The sequence below is a fragment of the Tenebrio molitor genome, chromosome 1, assembly GCF_963966145.1.
Source record: "Tenebrio molitor chromosome 1, icTenMoli1.1, whole genome shotgun sequence".
Taxonomy (NCBI): Eukaryota; Metazoa; Arthropoda; class Insecta; order Coleoptera; family Tenebrionidae; genus Tenebrio; species Tenebrio molitor.
In genome coordinates, this window is record NC_091046.1 from 44,623,644 (window position 1) to 44,642,725 (window position 19,082).

A 19,082-nucleotide genomic window follows, 5' to 3' on the forward strand; every position below is an offset into this window, starting at 1 on the left:
GCGGAACTCTTCGCTCCGCTTTAGCAACTGACGTCGAGACAGCTTTCTTATTTGGGGTTGCGAAATGTGCGGTGATACTGATTAAAGGGCAGAGTCGAAGGGTGGCTTCTAATTAGTACAATTTGCATATTGATCGGGCCAATTTGAATCGTCATTGCCAGTTGCATCATGTTCGATGTGCTGCCGATGACTGTTCGTGCCGTAATTCCCTCCGTTCTAATTAATATAGCTTTAGGGTTAATCAAGGAAGAGCGGAGTCGTGTTTATGACCAGTTTTATCATGCCGATTAATAATGATGTGCTCATTTTTACCTCAAAAAATGAGGCCTTTGAATTTGAGTTCAAAGGGAATGAACTCATTTTTTAAGTGAATTTTTTATGCCGGTACCATCAGATGCGAGGAACAAAATTTATCGTTTGCGAGTTGTCGGATTGGCCCAATTTTCAATAAAAAAAAGATTGTGTGCTTAAGACCGCACGACAGAAGTGAAAACTTCTATGGTGCTCGTTACTGATTTAAGTAATATGTACCTCTTCTATAAAAAATATATCATTATGGATGACTTGGAGGAATAAGGAGCAAGGCATAAATAATTAATATTATTTAAATCCAATGCTGTTTTTAAATAAACATCAAAAATCTGTTAATCTGTATCTGTATGTTTCAATAGAAACTGCAAATAGGTAGGTACGTCCGCTTTTAGAGGTACACTCTGGCAAAATTTGTGAGGTTAGGTTTGGATGTTTAAGTTTTATTTTCTTCACGATGATATTGAACACAACACAAGTTTTCATAACAATACCCTGTATTATGATAATTTGTCCATTTTCCTCTTCACATTTTGCTACACAAATTTTTCCAATAGATGAATTGTTGAAGCCATATAATTGAGAATTACGTATTAAATCCTACATTCATCTGTAAACTTACAATATTTGTCGTGTCTTTATCGTTTATATTATATAAAACTATACAGGGTATTTCACGAGTGATAATGAGCCTGACGGAATAATAAATTCAACCCACAATACATTTTCATAAAAAGCCGGACATTTTAATGACAGTAGCCAGCTTTTTTCGGAAATGTAATGTGGGTAGCATTTTAAATTACGTCAGGCTCATTTGCACTCGTGAAATATCCTGTATATATAATACAGTTACTGCTGCAGCTCTGCACTGAGGTCAGTCAGGTCACAACACAACGTACAATGAAAATTTAAAATTGACAAGTGACGCACAGTTGATTGTTTTTCGCGTGCTCCGCTAAAACACTCGACTCCCTTGATTTTAGCTTGCCGTGTCGTGCTGCGAACGATTTTAGCTTGTGCTTCGAACGATTTTACCGTGTCGCATGAAACTAATTCACTGCCCGGGAATAAAATGTATGTGGCGCGCCTAAAGAAGTTTTCACTTGAATAAGTAATTGTATTGCAAGCTGATAACAAATATCGCGCGTTCAAATGAAATCCTGGGCTAAGTAGGCATTGGAAAAATTAAACCGTTTAGAACAGTGTAAAGTTTGAATTTCCCGCCTTTTGACACGATTATGTTTAATCGGGACATAATTAAACATGTTTGTTTTCAGCAAAGGGTGCTTTAGATATTTGTTTCGAAAATAGACATAAAACATTGTAAAGAAAGGAAAAAAGAAAGATTTTTTTGGCTCTAAATTTTAGGTTAGCTGTCAACATGCTTCAATTAATGTACGTTTTAAAAAAGCACAACAAATAACATTGCAAAGAAAGAAAAAAAGAGAGATTTTTTTGGCTCTAAATTTTAGGTTAGCTGTCAACATCCTCTAATTAATCTACGGTAGTTTCTCAATGGTAAAATTAACAAAGAAACCCGCATATTCCCATTTCTGACAGTAACAATGAAAATAAAAATTTATTGTGCTGTGAAAATGGTGGATGCGCCGGGAAAACTGTTAAAAAATTTGATATGTTCGTAACTTTGTAAGTTAGATTACACTTAAAAACTGCAGCGCGCAGTCTTTTTATCTTGCAAATAGTTGGAGAAGCTGAGTTTTCTCGATTCCATGGAAAATCTCTTTTAAAATCGCTTGAGTGGCACTCATAACGAGACTTACTTTTCTTCTTTATTAATACAATTCATTGAAATCTCATAAACGTGAAGGTACCTTTACAAACCTTCTTTAAGTGAAGTGGGTCTCTTTGACCTTTAGTTCCTTGTTAATTAATTAATTTTTGAAAAACAAATGTACGTAGGTTTCCTACATTTTCCATTCACATCCTTATTTGAATTTTCTTACTTTTACTTTGTACCAAACCCCCACCAACTCGTTCTACCAACTCTATTTTCTTTACACCTTTTAATATCGTTACATTGTTGATATTCGACATATTTACATTAATATTTTGTTAAAATTATGAAATCTCCGTTCACCGAAGCGTTAACATGAATTGAAGGTGTATTTTATTAACAATAACAACCCCACACAATTATCAAGCGTCATCTACTTTACTTTATTAGTGCAGGCGCGCTCTACGCACTATTAATGGAAAAATCACCGAATTATTTCCAAACGATTTTATTATGACATTCACCTCAACATTCGATTGAAAATGCAGCTGTAAACAGTTTCAGAACAATGCTCATTCTGTTTTTACCGTTGTTTTATCCAGGATTATTTGCTTTACTGCATGTAAATGAGAACGAGCCCCGATAACGGTTGAAACAGTTTTGTTATTCCTGAGGATTCTAAAATACAAACATTATTCCAGTATTTATCAATAAATTAAAAGTTTGATTCGCGGTATCAATACAGGTCCAGTTTTGCAGATTCTGTTTGAAATTCATTCTTTACTTCTGTAAAACAAACAGGTTCTGTCGCCGAAAACCGTGGACAAGTGATGAATCAATAATTTATTTTTGAATTTGGCGCGCCGATCTCGTCCTGCATTTAACCGCGTTATCAGTAGTGTTTGACAGGTGATAGTTGGTTTGTTTTGGGTTATATTTGTGAAAAGCGTGTTTTGATTTGATATCAGTCTGCGCTGTTATCAACTTTGAAAGACAAAAACCAACAGTTTCGTTAATTTCTTTGTTAAATTTAAATTGATAAACATGAGCCAGGATAAAGTGTCTTTGTTACGAGACCCTAGTGTCGGAGTGTCGACGTCTTCAGACAACAGGAATTACGACTCGGTGGTAAAAACTGCGAGCATTTGGAGGTGCCAGTTTGATGATCTTTTTTACCAACAGGAACAGCAGCCCCAGGTTCAGGAAGCCAATGTACAGATTGATTCTAGTCCCCGGAGATTCCCCCAATATGTGGCCGCTCTGACAGGTAAAGACTCCACATTTTGCGGTTTTGCGAAGAAAAAAATTCCCGCACGGCTGCACCGTGCACTCGAGAATAGTTTTTAAATTCAATAGAATGGGAAAAAACGAGAAAAAGATTTTATATTATCTTAGTAATTAATGTGACAACAAAAAACGGAAGTGTTGCTCAACATCTGGCCTGGATTATTATTTATTTATTTATTAGATTGTTACGTACTATCGGTAGATAAGAATTAAATATTTTTTTGGAGCGCTTTGTCCATTTTACGAATTTTTCCAGCGACTCTGTCTGCCCTGTCAGCGGGGGCCGTGCTGGGCTGGACGTCGCCGATCCTGAGCGAAATCGAGCACGGCAACTTCCACAACATCTCCGTGAACGACAACCAGATGGGTTGGATCGGCTCGTTCGTCACTCTGGGGGGTATGACCATGTGCATCCCCACAGGCTTCCTGTGCGACCTGATCGGCCGCAGAAAAACCCTCCTCCTCCTGATCGTTCCTTTCGCGACCGGCTGGTCCTTGATCCTCTTCTCCAACTCCATAGTGATGCTGTACTTGGGGCGGCTGACCACTGGGATGGCCGCCGGAGCGTCGTGCGTCGCCGCCCCTCTCTACACCAGCGAAATCGCCCAAAAGGAGATCCGCGGGACTCTCGGCAGCTACTTCCAGCTCATGGTGACGATCGGCATATTCCTGGCGTACCTGTCGGGCAAGTTTCTGGCGCCGATGGCCTACACCATCTTCTGCGCCGCCCTCCCGGTCGTCTTCGTCGTCCTGTTCGCCTTCCAGCCCGAGACCCCGGCGTTCTGCCTGCGGAAGGGCCTCTACGACGAGGCGCTCAAGTCTCTGGTGCGGCTGCGCGGCCCTTGCCACAACAACGAGGCCGAACTGGCCGAGATCGAGGGGGCGCTCAAGGAGAGCGTCGAGAGCACAGTCTCGCTGTCGCACGCGTTCACCAAGAGGGCGAACGTCAAGGCTTTCGTGATTGCGTTCGCGCTTATGTTCTTTCAGCAGTTCAGCGGCATCAACGCCGTCATTTTGTACACCAGCGACATCTTCCACTCGGCGGGGGTTGATCTCGACGCCAACACCGCCGCCATCATTGTGGGGGCGTTTCAAGTTGTCGCCACGTTTTTGTCGTCTCTAGTCATCGACAAAGTCGGCCGCAAGATTTTACTCTTCATTTCTGGGCTAGTCATGGGCCTCGCCAGTCTCTTTCTGGCGGCGTTCTTCACCCTCAAGACTCGCGTGTCTATCGACGCCGTCGTCTTGAACGAGATCGGTTTCGTTCCTATTGTTTCTTTGTGTCTTTTCGTCGTTGTGTTCTCCATCGGTCTCGGTCCCATCCCTTGGATGATCTCTTCGGAAATCTTCACTCCGGAAATCAAGAGTATCGCCAGTTCCGCGGCCGGAACCTTCAATTGGTTCCTTGCTTTCCTCGTCACCAAATTCTATCTTCAAGTCAAACATGGCGTAGGAGAGGACTCCACATTTTACGCCTTTTCGATCACGTCCATACTGGCGGCGGTCTTTGTCTACTTCATGGTACCAGAAACCAAAGGAAAAACAGTCGAACAAGTCCAAGAAGAGCTCGAACGTTAATCAATTGTTTGTCTTGTCGCACTGAGTGTTATTATTGTTGTTTCACAAGATCAGAGAGATATGAGGATTTACTCTATATTTGTATTGTTGGTTGCCTATATCGAAGGCATCGAATTATTACAAACTAAGATAAAGTCAAGACGGCCTAAAGTAGTTAGAGAGTCCAAAGACGTCGTTTTGATGTTTACAAAATGGCGTCAATGCCGCCATCTTGGAGTGTGATAACTTATAAGTCCTCACGTTTCTCTGCGACATACTCATACTTAAGTACATAATTGTTTAGAGTAGTGTATTGTGTAATAAGTACTTAAGTGGTGCTAAAAAGAGCCTCCATTTGTTGATCAAAAGTGACAGGAGTTACAGTTGAAGTTTTCAAAATGGCGTATATTTTTTCAAGGTCATTTAATCAAGGCTGAATGAACAGGAAGTCAGGGTAATTTTGAGCCTTTTTGTTAAAGAGATTTTTATCGATGTTATTAATGATTGTTAATTTTTTTATTGAAAGCAAAGAATGTTAGACAGCCGAGGAATTAGTTCTCACGCTAAATGATAGCGTGACGTCAACTTTTATCTTTGTTTTGTTTATGTTGCGAAACACTTGATAAAAGATTTAGAGGTTCCTCAAAGTATTTCTAAACAATCCGATTCACATTTTTGACTGTTGTGGTCTTGCTAATTCAGTACTTGAAAAAAATCTATTTCCGAGAACTCTACAGAAAATCTCAAATTAGACGCTCGTCTAGTGTGTTTTTATTTGTTCGGTTGGCAGTTAGTGATGGGTTTCCCATTAGACCAATTATTTGTCTCGAGCGTCTACTAGTACTAGTGCTGCCCTCTTGAAGTGACAGCACCGCTCGAAACGTCAATCTAACATAAATAAATCGATTTATTGAGACACTTAGGTACATTTAAAGCTTAAAATGTGAACATTTTGCTAGTCAATATTACATGTACGAGTATATAAATGTTTCCTGTACAAAACGTTACTCTATATACAATAAAATATATACAAAACCGTTTTCGAGAATTTTGGTCTTAGACCGCGATCGAACCCTGTCTTGAATCGTCAGTAACTAAACTACCACGTGACAACGTCGAGTAGGACTTGTGCAACTTGCTGCAGGTGCAACAGCACAAGTCCTTCATGAGTCCTAGACTCTCGTTCGACGCGCTCCTGAATATCCCGCTGGAAAAGTCTTCCAAGTTGGTGTCGCCGATGAAAAGTTGCAAGTCGCTGCGGGGGAATCCCTCGATGTAGTAGAGCTTGATGGTGTCGTAGGCGTCCATGATGACTGAGATGAACAAGCTGAGAATGATGTAGATGTGGAGGCTGATGAAGGAGTACAAATAGATCTTGCTGAACCACCAGAGCATCGTGGATTTGCTCGACATGACCGAGAAGGTGGCGAACATGTCGTCGCCGTTGATCAGCGAGAAGAGACACTCGGAGGTGGTGGACAACGACCTGAACTTCAAGTGGTACGGTCCGAGGATGAGCCACCCCGAGAAGGTGAAGCCGGCGTAGATGAGCAGCGCGCACAGGAGGAACCTGGCGACTTGGGGGGCCGCCTTCTCCAGAGTCAAGATCACGATGTTGTAGTTGCGGAAGAAGGTGAGGTAGCGGAGCACCCCGAACCACACCAGCATGTTGCCCAAGCCCAAGAAGAGGCTGCAGACGTTCCACTGGTCGCTGGTGAAGTCCTTCCGTTCGATCTGCTCTTTGATCGACGACCCGATTATGATCAAGACGTCGTTGATGATGATCATGATGTACCACAAGTTTAAAAATTTGTTTCTGTCCGCTTGACTCAAGGGGCGTCCGAAATTATTGATAAAAAATTGATTGGTGATGTGCTTGAGCTGGTGGGCCCGCCACACGGCCCTGCTGCAAAGGACGAACGACAGAATGCAAATGATGATGACGAAGTAGTTGAGGATGCTCTGCAACAGCGAATCTATTTCGTCGTCTGTGACGTACTCGACGTCGCCTTTGCACATCAGTCGCACCGGCTGGGCGTCCAGCGACAGAAGCATCTGCCCGTCGTGGTCCTCATTGTCAAAATTAATACTAATGTCAAATCGGTAACAATTGGGGGGCGAGATGCGCCCCGCCGTCTTGAAGTTGACAGTCTTGAGAGAAAACTCCAATGTGGCCTTGACTAGTGCCGAGAAGTTGATTGGGATGTTGTGCAAGTAGCGTTTCGAGTCGAACGCGTGGTCGACCGTGTTGTGAGAAATATTCATACAAGTTTCAACGATCTCCGAGTCGAAGACGTAAGACTCGTTGAAACCGAAAATGATACCTTTCTTGTACTGGGACAGGCACAGCACCATGTCCGTCATCGTGTTGTCTTCGTTGGCGTACGAGTACGACCCCACGGCTTTGCTCAGGTTGGCGTAGCCAGCGTAGGCGTAGTCGATGGTGGTGTAAAAGTCCTCCACTTTGTAGATGGCCAGCGGCCCGGCGCCCGGGGGGTACGCGTTCACCTCGCGCGTCGCGTCCCACCCTTTCAGGAACAAGTGAGAGAACGAGATGCGATTGTCCCAGGTGTAGTTGACGTGGTTGTACCGATTGTACGCGAACAAACACAGCTGCATCGTCACGAGGATGATCTTGATCAGCTGTACGGTGAACTTGTACGGGAAGCGCTTCTTAGCCTGCCATTTCTGGATGGGGTTCATGAAGAAGAACTGCAGCTTGCGACGCATTTTCTCCTCGGACACGAAGTTCTTGGAGCTGTGACAGGAGGGTTGGTGGGTTATGGCGCAGCGCTCCTCGTCTGTGGCGCACACCGAGATGTGACACTCCGGGGAGTTACCCTCCATGGTCTCCATTTCCACAGCGCTCAACTCGAAAACATTAACCGACGCACACAACAAAGAATACTGGGGTTTTTAACCTAATTGTCTTTTGACATTGACATTCGAACAATACTGGAGGCGCATGCCAAGTAGGGATTTTCGTTTTATCAGTCTTTGTTCGGAATTCGGATTATTTTATTGTTCATTTAAAAAATGGAAATGTGGCCGAACCGGATGCGGATTGTGCCATCGGGCAACTACCTTCGACTGGAGTGTTTTCGTTTTCGCTAGCGACTTGGAATTTAATTAATCGAATTTGAGATTTGTGGGGTTTCGAAGACAGTGGCGCACGTCACAAGAAAAGTACAATAAAAGTTGAAACCAATCTGCGGTAGTGGGAGACAATGATGAGTTGTCAAATTCGTGTGTTTTTCTGTGGACAGTGTTTTGGATGCTTATCTATCAGAGATTGTCTAATTTGTTCTGAAAAAATCGGATGCTCAATCGCACATCTGTAAAACATGTGCAGTAGCAACATCTGTTCTTGAGATCTTGTCACTCGACACTCGACAATAGAATACACTAATAATTTGCTTATTTTAAAAAATAAAATCCTTGATTTGTGTTATAGTTTTACTGTTTCAAGAGAAAAGTTGCGTTGCTTTATAAACTAAACGAAAGATATTCTGAATCAAACAATAAAAAATTGTGGTATTTTGTTCATTTTCTGAACTAAAATTAAACTGAAACAAATTGTTTGCTTGTCGCCACACGTCGTGTTATGGTTGCAGGGCTTGTACTTTTTGTACGTGGTAAGGATGAAGGCCTTGTTCATTTAAAGTGCGCTATGGCGCATACTACATGGTGTGAAAGTCCTGCCTGAGGTGCAAGCCTTCGCGTACTTCTTCCAGGATTTGCTTCGACTGTTTCTAAAATCTGTGGTTCAACATCCAGTACCCGCTGGGAACGATCTTCCGTTCTTGGATGGAACTTTCCTGTGTCTCTCAACCATTGCACCGTAGAAGTAAACGTTTTTGAATTAGGTACAACTCTGTGTGGAAACTGTTCCTGCGTTGCCACCCACCGAAGCGTACGCGAGCACCATTTGGCATTATAAATGATTGAATAACAAATACACGATTGCCGCACCGTTTGTCGAGCTGCAACTAATAAATAACTGACCTATGCAAACCAATCTCCGATAAGAAGACCTTTTTTGTCGTATGGTTAAACCCTGTATATATAAGGATAGAGTACAAAATGAAAAACAAGGACACTTAATCACAAACTGGAGGTTAAACTTGAAAAAGGATATCGCAAAAGGAAGATTTGTTTGAAAGGTTGGCAACCAACTATGCACGAATATGTGTAAGGATTGGGTGAACGGATAGCGTAAATAATTTGCAGTATTTTTCCAGGTTTGGTTTTGTAGCAATATAACGGACAGACAATTTGCTCCGATGACTCGTTTTTATGGTTGTTGGCCTGATTTGTGCCATTTCATCTAAACTGCGCATTTTCGGCGAGTTGTCGTGACAAGTCCCCCGTGGTCCCCCGCCGTCACTGAATCCTGGAAACGTCACGTCAAATGTCAGTGACGTCACCGAACCTAACCTTCTGTTATGTTATTTTGCATTAAAACGTAAGGTATATTTTTTTGTTATGTGAAAATGCCAAATAATATCGAAATCAAGCACCTGTTTAAATCCAAAAGGTAACCACAAAGTTCCCGACTAATCAAAACCCGTAATGCCCGAGTTGTAGGTTTCCAGAGAGCGAGTTTAAAATCTTGTGTTTAGTGCTTTACTTACCTGTTGGAATAGTCCTGTTTATTTTAAGAACAATACTAGCGTTGAGTGTCGTATTAATAGGATGCAGTTTGTCAGACACTCGGATCATCCACAAACTCGTCAACAAGATCGCATGTTTAGCGTTAGGTATAACAGTCACAGTAGAGAATCCGGACGAAAAGGAGAATGTAGAAGTGTACATTAGCAATAACCTCTCGATATTGGACCACCTCGCCGTGCACACCGCCACCGGATCGGTCTCGGTAAGTCGTCGGCGCCAAGCGGGGCCACTTGAGCAGCGAATGTTGCAGGCCGGGCCCCAAATGCACCCGGCCTTCGCCCGAGGCCTGGGCATCCACCATTTCGGTCCCGCCGCCAATCTCGAGTCGTTCAAGAAGAACGTGGCGCAAGTGTTGGCCGAGCAACAAATCCCGGTTCATTTCACGCCTGAAGACAAAATCACGAACGGCAAGGCGCTGTTAAAATTCAAAAGCTACCCTTTCTCCATTGCCAACAAGGTGCAACCCGTGTGCATCCGCATCGAGCGCCCCTTTCTGGACCTGTCGGTCACCACTCTAGGTTCCTCGTACTGGAGCGACGTCCTCTTCTACATGTTCTCGCCGCTGACCAACTACAAGCTGAAGTTCTTGCCCCCGCTCGAGAGGAAGAGTCTGGCGGAGGGCGAGTTTTCCGAGATCGTGCGCCAGAACATCGCGTCGACTTTGAGAGTATTGCTCGAGTGAAATTGATAGAGATGTTTGTCTGATTGTTGGCCGACAGGTGGAGACCCCCGAGTTCTCGGCCGCCGACCTCTTGGAGTGGGAGAAGCGCCAACTGACGGAGCAGCAGACGGCGCCACCCGTACCTAGGCCCGCCGCGGTCGACGGCGAGATCAGGAGGATGGCGACCCAAGTGAAAGAAGTACTACCGCACGTGCCATTAAACGCCATCTACAAAGATTTGAGTAAGTTGGGGGTGCAGTCTGGGGGTGTACTGACGAGTCGGTCGTAGACAAAACTCGGAACGTCGACAACACGATCACGAACATCCTGGAGGGGCGAGTCCAGTTCGTGCCGGAGCAGGCCGGCTCTACCTCTGCGAATCCGCAGCCTTCCACTTCCGTAGCGTCTAGTACGAAGTCAGCCGCGCCTTCCACTTCTTCGAGCGATCGGGATCTGTTCAACACGGCCGCTTCGACGTTCGCCAGATCCGCTCAAGAGAGGAACAAGTCGTTCCGGGAGAGGAAGGAACTACTGATCGCCAACGCCAGGAGGCGCTACATTGAAAAACACAACTTAACTATACCGTTCTAGGGCTGTTATTTTTATATCTGCCGTTTTTATGTAGTCGCTAAGTTCTTTATGGCACCCGATTTTATGCACTCGAGATTTTCTGGTTTATTTCGGTTTAATTCTGTTGCGGTTTTTTACTACTTAAATTGTACATAACTACTAACTTGTTATTTATTCTTGGTTGCAATAAATCATTCAAATTTGAGCCATAACCGACTTCTGTGTGTCACCCAAATCTTCAGATTCTCACAAAAACATTATTGTACTTGAAGCCTCAAAATCGGTATTTCCCGGTTGTCCTCGGAGTGAGGGGAAATACGATTTCCTCGACTTCGCAGCGGAAACTAGGGGAAATTGCATTGTAAGATTGGTATTAAATGACCTAGAGACAGACGAAAACGTCAACATTTTTCAATTGTCTCAATGACGCGGCATTCTGACATTCTTAAAAAAAACATAAACACTTTTGTTGTTAGGAATTTCATCATGTCCCGTTTAAATTATAAAATATTTGCTGTGCTTAATTTTATTGCACAGAAGTGTACAGTTGCGAGCATTAAATCTTGGTCATCAAGGTCATTTTGAAATTTCCCGCTACTGTCACAAATTAAAAATTTTGCCTGCTTAATTAGGACCAATGTCCATAAAACGTCAATAAAAAAAAATTGTCAAAAGTATTACATATTCTAAACGTTCAAAATTGTGGCCCCAATATCGTATTTTAACAGTTGGGATTTTCAAAAAGGGACAAGATCTAGACAGGACAAAACAAGTGGAATTTATTAGAGGCTATGCCCGTTTCACATTAGAAGACTTTCCGTTGCGTCAAAGAATGACCTTGACGACCAAAATTTATTGCTCGCGACAGTACATAACATTAATTCTCATCAACACAATAAATAAGTACATATAGGTATAGAGTGCGTTTCAACGAGAGGTACATGTCTATAAACTGGCGCAGAAATCTGTCGGTCTACGGTGGCGTGGCTTACCTATACAGTAGCGGCGTTAGTTTGTACTTTTAGGGAATTTCATTTCAACAGCTGATTTATCGCCATTTTGTGGCAAATCACAGCCAGGTTATTGTTCTTTACCGTCTTCTTTTTTATGTCATACAACTCCCGGTTGTAAATATCGGATATTTTCTGTGTTATGAAAATAAGGACGAAAATAAAACTGGACTACGCCAATGCACTCGATTTTGGGTCGCCCTTCCCCTACATCTGACGCATCTCGGTAGCCACGCCTGTGTACCTCTCGTTGAAATGCACTCTACCTACTTAATTTTATTATAAAACAAATAAGAATACAATTCAAAAAGATAAGAGTAATAACAGGGCCCTGAAAATAATTATTGTTGTTTTTCAAGTGAAGAGGAAGAATTTGTTCAAAGTTCAATATGATAATATTATGTTGTCTGATCATAGAAGATGCCACCGACGCTTTTTAATAATCTAGTTATCAGCGCGGAAGGTGCTACCAACCCAATAGAACAAAAGTTACTAATGTTAAATTATTTACCTTTTTCATTTTATTTTTAAATATTTTTGAGTTATTCGTTACTATATATTGTACCTACCTTTTGCGGGAAGGAATTTGTCGCATTCGCACTAATGCCACATTCCATGCGGTCGTGCTGGAAACAAAGTGCTCACGCGGGAAATTTCTCTTCCCGCATACATTAAGTTGTAAATAACTATTTTGTATTTTTGCAGCTCAATATTTTTCAAAACTAATGGTGCAGCAGTTCAGCTACAAAAGTGATAATTTTGGAAGGCGTCCCAGTTTGTAGGGCGTGGCTGGCTCGATCAGAGATACCAATCACCAACAGCTGCATTTCGCGAGGCTTGTTTTCCATAATTTCATTGGCAGTTTGCCCTTTTAATAAATGTTTCATTCCACTTTGATCAAGGTCTTTGACTCTGGGCGAGTACAAGGACAAGAAAACAAATCAAGAGTCCTACCTCATCTTTTGTTGTATCGAAACATTCGTCTTAGCTTGATCGTACATTTGATTTCAAAAAAATAGCGTACAAGTGCTGAGAGCGATTTTTGTAATATTTTCCTAGTGTAAATGGCCCGCTATAAACTGTTTCTAGAGAACATAAATTTAATACGCTACCTTCCTTCTAGTTTAGTGATGATTCGGGCTTTTGTCACTTTAACGTAACCATGGAAACATAGCTAACATTACATGGGGAAATATTAGGTGCGGTTTCCTTGTTTTAAAGCATATTTCCTAGAGGTTACTTCGCATTGGCGTACGTTTTATAAAATATGATATACAGGGTGTATTTTTAAAATATGCCGAAATTTTACCTACGAACTTGTGGGAAAACGTAGAAGACTAAAAGCAGTTAAAAAAAATTGTACCTCAAAAATTAAATGTCAATTTATTTTTTGACAGAATTTTTTAAATATTTTTTTCGAGTTCTACATGAAGCCAGTAGCTCGCCGTTAAAGTTTGGCAGGACATTTACCTAACACCCTGTATAGACACTGACAAATATATTGACAATTCAATGGTCTGATTTACACAGATTAAATTTTAAGTGTCCCAGTTTTATTTGTCCACCGACCGTACCTACAAAATCGTTTTGCAGAAGTCATCATAAAAGAAGATTTCAATCTGGCGACAGTTTTTTACTTTGAGCTGGTTACTTGAGAGAGAGAGAGATCACAACGCGTGCTGCGCTCATGCGTGTGAAATTCCTACTCAGATAAAAAGTAGTGTTCTACGCATAATTATGTGGCATAAATAATTAAAAAAAAAAAAAATTCGTGTCAATTTGTGACATGCATCAGACAATGAAATTTAATTAATTCATGTAAAGAATAATGAGTCTCTTGTGACGAGGAGTGTACTGATCGATAGCGGCGTTTCAAATAAAATATTTACATATTTAATACAGTGAATTTATTTTTCCTATCACATAGCGGGACATTTTTTTAACTCTGAACATAGTCCATACTTATTCCTTATGTTCAATTTTAAAAAACACAGATCAATGCATTGTGAGTTGCTATACAACCAACTATACCGAACACCAGAGATTTTGAAATAATGTTAAAAATTGTTTGGATTGATGGAATTAGTCTATCATGTGTTGAATTGGAAATGTCACGCACATTTCTAATGCTCTGATTGGCATAGAATAACTGCATTATGTGTATTTCTTCTTCAAACAACTTGACCATTTTGTTAAACTGTCAAGTACTTATTTTCGTTACCTTGGTTACGTGATTACATACATGCATTGACCTGTGTTTTTTAAAACTGAATATAGGGAATAAGTAAGCTATGTTCAATGTTAAAAAAATGTCCCGGTAAATCCCAGTGAAATTTGTTAAATTCACCAATCACGATCTATTGTTGTGAATCATTCCTACTTCTATCGTGCTCAAATGAAAACTTGGGCTGGGTAGTTTGAAAAAACTAAACCATTTGGAACAGTGCACAGTGTAAAGTTTGAATTCCACGCCATTTGACACGAATGACATTATTTTGTTAATGTCTAATCGGCACATAATTGAACATGTTTATTTTCAGCAAAGGGTGCCCTTAGATATTTGCTTCGAGAATAGTAATCGCTTGTTATTCTACTTTTAAAGTAAAACATTGCACAGAAAGAAAAAAAAGGAAGATTTTTTGTTTATAAATTTTAGGTTAGCTGTCAACATGCCCTAATTACGACTCTCAATATACCTACACTTCAAAAAAGCAAAACATTTGACGGTTTCCAACGCTTTCCCAGCCCAGGATTTCATTTGAACGCCCGATACAATTTTATTGGTGGTATACAGGGTCTTTCAAAACTCGCGCCCCAGAGAAAATGAGGAAACACGAGATCGCATTCGGATGTGTAATTTTGAAGGAAAAACATATAGCTTAAAAGATATTCGAGAAAAGACAACTTAAAATTGACCAATCAGCGATCTACACCTTCAATGTGTGTTTGCCGTTACTACGTTACTAGGATTTCATTAAAAAAACATCTTCAAAACATACGAGTATATCTGGGTGATGGAGTTTTTGAAAGATGTCAGTGTCAAATTAAATTTGTAAAAAAAGGCAAAGCCAAACTGAAATATATTTTGGAAAGTTTGTATTTGTTTCTGTGTGAAAAATATCTGATAACATCAGAAATTTTACCCTACACGTAATTTTTGAAGCAAGCAGAAATAACTGGAAACGTTTCGTGCTTAGAAAATTATTAATTTTTTTCAGTTAAAATTGAACTAATTAATAAATTGGGGTAAAAGTGAGTCTCTTGAGGCTAGGAGTGCACCGATCAACAATACAAAACAAACAAAAAATGCATCGCATTTCTGAATTAGTACACTGACGTCCCTTCCCAAGCAAGCATGTCTGAGTCAGATCCAAAAGAAAGAACACCAAGTGTCTGCAACAAACCATCTTCTGGAAAACGATCCAGTATGGTAAAAGACGTTTGGAATTACTTTTGCGAATTTTCCACCAACACCACGGTCCACGGCTTCAAGTATTTGGTCGAAAACGGAAGATGCGTTGTAGAGAAGTGAGTCATCCATCACGTTGTCACCGTCTGCACTTGTGACCATCTCTCTTGTAGACTGTGGTGGATAACCGTCCTCAGCCTTTGCATTTACACTTGCGGAAGTATGGTCGCTTTGACGCTGAAGAAGTGGGAAACGAATCCCGTTTTCATCAGCTTCAGTCAAACTCCGATGCGAATTTGGAACATTCCTTTCCCCGCGATCACCGTTTGCCCCGGAAACAAAGTCCGGAAGTCTAAATACGACTACAGCCAGTATTCATATCTGAGGCGCAAGAATCTTATCACTGATGCAGAGTGAGTTGACAAGTCTTCAAGAGTTGTTTAAACGTTGTTGTCCTCACAGCCTTAAACGTTTCCTCGACATCAACAAGTTCTGCAACATCAAGGCGGACACGTACATAAATATCACTTCTCATTCGATGGACGTGGATTCTGTGAATTCCTTCGTCGAGGTTTGTTGTTCTTCTTGGAGTTGTCAGATGTAAGCGCGTTGTCCACAGGTGGCCCCGAGAGATCAAGACCTGATAACGATGTGTTATTTGAAGGGGCAAGAGTGCTTCGATTATTTTTCGGCGGTGCTTACACAACATGGACTTTGTTACACCTTCAACCAAATTGCCAGGGGAGAACTCTACAACAACATTACGTAGGAGGCAAGATTTTTTCTTTTAACCAACGATAAGAATCAATTTCAGGTATTTGCCAAAAGACGTGGCGTCAAGACCAAGGAACTCGTCCCACTGGAGCGTCGATGAAAATTACAACAAGACGAGAGAGGAAGTTTTTCCCGTGAGAGCCACCAGTACCGCTGACAGTCTTTTCTTCACCCTTCATGCCGCCCCGACCGACTTTAATCCTGCGTGCGCGCAGCAAAGAGATTTCAAGATTTTCTTCCATCATCCTGCGGAAGTTCCCACATCTTCGACTGACTACATAAGACTGGCGCGGGACGAGGCTTACAACATCAAGCTCATCCCAGATGTCACAGTCACCGCTTCGACTCTAATCAACTATGAGCCACACAAAAGAGGTTGTTTCTTCTCCCACGAGAAGAAGTTGAAGTTTTACAAAATTTACACCGAAAGGAATTGTAAAGTGGAGTGTCTGGCCAATTACACGTTACAACATTGCAAATGTGTTTCTTACTATTTGCCGAGTAATTTTGCTTCGCTTCAGAAGTAGACTGTTTCTATTTGTGACGTGTTGTAGATGACGGGAAAACGACGATTTGTGGTCTGTTGGATCACGCTTGCGAGGACACTGCGGAAGGTAGTATTCCAAAATCGAAACGACCAATTTTATTTTATCCGATTTAGCTGACCTCTTACATTTGGACATGGAATCGGAAATTTCTGCAACTGACGGAACTCAAAGTGGACTCCCTTTTTGCGACTGTCTTCCTTTGTGTACTAGCATAGTTTACAACGCGGATATCACTCAGAGTCATAATTACGACATCAACGTGGACGTAGCTTTCAAGGACACGAAGTTTACCATCAGGGAAAGAAACGAGTTGTTCAGTAATACCGACTTCTGGGCCAGTTGTGGAGGACTTTTCGGTTTGTTTACAGGATTTTCTGTGATCTCTTTGGCCGAAATCATCTATTATCTTTCTCTGAGATGGGTTTGCAACATTTGTACTTTTAGAAAGCGATTCTGGTAAGAAATTAATACCACAAATGATTCCACAGGAGATTATGTTGCTTGTTGTAGGTTTCTCTAAATGTCAAGATTTACTCAGAGCCAATTAAATTCTCTTTACTGCCAATAACTAACCATTCTATGTATGTATCAGTTTCTATGATCTTTGCAACACATGTCGTAAAAATGTTAGAAGTAGATTGCTTTCCAGAAGTTTAGATTGCACTTTACCAAGACTCTCTCTTTCACGTTAGAACAAATGATGACACATGAAAGACTAGTACTAAACGAGAACACTACGAAGCAAAGGATACCTACTAGTATAGAACCTTAGGTCCTGCAGGAGATATTCTACAAGTATTGTAGTACCTAGAACATCATAGTTATATCGCGCGTTCAAATGAAGTCCTGGACTGAGTAGGCGTTGGAAAAAGTAAACCGTTTAGAAGAACAGTGTCAAGTTTGAATTTCCCGCCGTTTGACACGAATGACATTTGTATAATACCTGTTCAGTGGTGCAAATAACTGACCTGTTACTGACAACTCATATGAAAGTTAATGCCAAATGTGTGAACAACGTGAACAGGTTATACGTTTAATCGGGACATAATTAAACATGTTCGTTTTGAGCAAAAAGTGTCCTTAGGGTTTAGATATTTGCTTCGAGAATAGGAATCGTTAAGTTATTCTATTTTTAATGTAAATCATTGCAAAGAAAGGAAAAAAGAATAATTTTTGGGCTCTAAATTTTAGGTTAGCTGTCAATATGCTCCAGTTAATCTACGCTTTAAAAAAGCACAACAATTGACGGTTTCCAAGGCCTTCCCAGTCCAGGATTTCATTTGAATCCTTAATGAGTTGATGGAGCCACCATGATATAGTCATTTTGTTTTCTATTTGTTTTGTTAATTTATTTTTGTTATTCTTACTTGTTTGTTAAATAAACTGTGTAACTGTGTTATTGTTGTGTGCTGTTATTAATTGATCATAAACACGTCGAAAAAGGCCTACGTTGAAAGGTTGTAGCGTTCACAGCATTATTTCTCGTGATTGCCAAACCTGCACATGGCACGTTGGTACTAAAAAAAATTGTTATGTAAGGTGACATTTTTTTCATATGTCGTTTAGGTATTAGGAAGGTCTATCAGAAAGAGAAGAAAAAGTGGGGGTTGTCATTTTTATCATCGCTGTGATAGCTTGTAACTAAGGACTTTATGCGTTTTGATTGGGTCATTAATGATTATGTGATACATGAATAATTGTCTTAAAAACATCACATAACGAATTTTGATGAATTTTGTCTCTTACTTTATCACCACACTGTATACAGGTGTCCCAGAACTCGCGGATCAAACTTACAGTGCGTTTTCCTTGGTGATAACTGAAAGCAATAGCGTTTAAAAAAAAAGGACAGGGTATAATCGATTTTTTGTAATGAATAATTTTCTTTATACCATACTGTTATTAGGATTTATCAGTACTCAATGCTTGATTGATATGATACCCATAACAGACTAGGCCGTTATTCAAAATTATCAGACCGAGGCCGTTATTTTTGCTACCGTTGCTACGGTTACGGCACAGATGACAACTAAATTTAATTTTTGAAGTAAAGAGAAATGTCAGTCTTACAAATAAATCATCGTTAAATGTTAAGTATTATTGATATAAAGAAAACTATAAAACAACATACGGCCGATATGGATATAACAGACTCGGTTTATTATAAAATCTCGGCTCTGCCTCGATTTTACAATATCTCAACCTCGTCTGTTACATAACCCATATCGGCCTAATACCGTTATATACTATAAAGTTGACCAATCAGAAGGACGCTGTTAATTTGAATTTCACGTAAATTTAACCAACGGTTTGAATTACCTAGCAACATAATTCTAGTAAGAATGGTATGGAATTTTAAGTAAATGTTTGGGCAACTGTGAAGATTTTGACAACGTCAAGTTATAATTTGATTCGAAATTGTCAAACTTCGTATTGAAATCATGTAAACAGCTGCAGAGTATACCGAAATGCTCATAATTTATGGAGAGTGCCGGCGCAATGCACGTGAGGATGCAAGGGAATATGCAATACGTTTTCCACGACGTTT

General features: G+C 40.8%; 4 protein-coding genes across 6 annotated transcripts; 3 read left to right on the top strand and 1 right to left on the bottom strand.

Moving 5' to 3' along the window:
* The first annotated feature begins 2,921 nt into the window (after positions 1-2,921).
* LOC138135318 (facilitated trehalose transporter Tret1-like) lies at positions 2,922-5,928 on the top strand. Its single transcript, XM_069054014.1, has 3 exons — positions 2,922-3,172; positions 3,227-3,311; positions 3,588-5,928. The coding sequence occupies exons 1-3, from the start codon at positions 3,089-3,091 to the stop codon at positions 4,907-4,909; spliced, it is 1,491 nt and encodes a 496-aa protein (XP_068910115.1). The 5' UTR covers positions 2,922-3,088; the 3' UTR covers positions 4,910-5,928.
* LOC138135243 (mucolipin-3-like) lies at positions 5,778-8,144 on the bottom strand. The gene has a single exon (XM_069053941.1). The coding sequence runs from the start codon at positions 7,742-7,744 to the stop codon at positions 5,945-5,947; it is 1,800 nt and encodes a 599-aa protein (XP_068910042.1). The 5' UTR covers positions 7,745-8,144; the 3' UTR covers positions 5,778-5,944.
* A 1,085-nt stretch (positions 8,145-9,229) lies between these two features.
* Positions 9,230-11,005, top strand: LOC138135358 (lipid droplet-regulating VLDL assembly factor AUP1-like). The gene is made up of 5 exons (XM_069054073.1): positions 9,230-9,425; positions 9,476-9,764; positions 9,813-10,229; positions 10,282-10,465; positions 10,513-11,005. The coding sequence occupies exons 1-5, from the start codon at positions 9,382-9,384 to the stop codon at positions 10,812-10,814; spliced, it is 1,236 nt and encodes a 411-aa protein (XP_068910174.1). The 5' UTR covers positions 9,230-9,381; the 3' UTR covers positions 10,815-11,005.
* A 3,077-nt stretch (positions 11,006-14,082) lies between these two features.
* On the top strand, positions 14,083-17,933 carry LOC138135300 (pickpocket protein 28-like). 3 transcript variants are annotated; one of them, XR_011160933.1, is made up of 9 exons: positions 14,083-15,331; positions 15,386-15,625; positions 15,675-15,783; positions 15,832-15,977; positions 16,027-16,487; positions 16,541-16,600; positions 16,648-16,990; positions 17,045-17,671; positions 17,726-17,933. XR_011160933.1 is itself a non-coding variant. In XM_069054000.1 (8 exons), exons 1-8 carry the CDS (start codon positions 15,159-15,161, stop codon positions 17,052-17,054), a joined length of 1,542 nt encoding a protein of 513 aa, XP_068910101.1. In that variant the 5' UTR covers positions 14,083-15,158; the 3' UTR covers positions 17,055-17,933. The 3 variants fall into 3 exon arrangements, 1 of the variants encoding a protein (XP_068910101.1); XR_011160929.1 differs by having other exon boundaries at positions 17,045-17,115; positions 17,184-17,933; XM_069054000.1 differs by having other exon boundaries at positions 17,045-17,933.
* Positions 17,934-19,082: the final 1,149 nt, after the last annotated feature.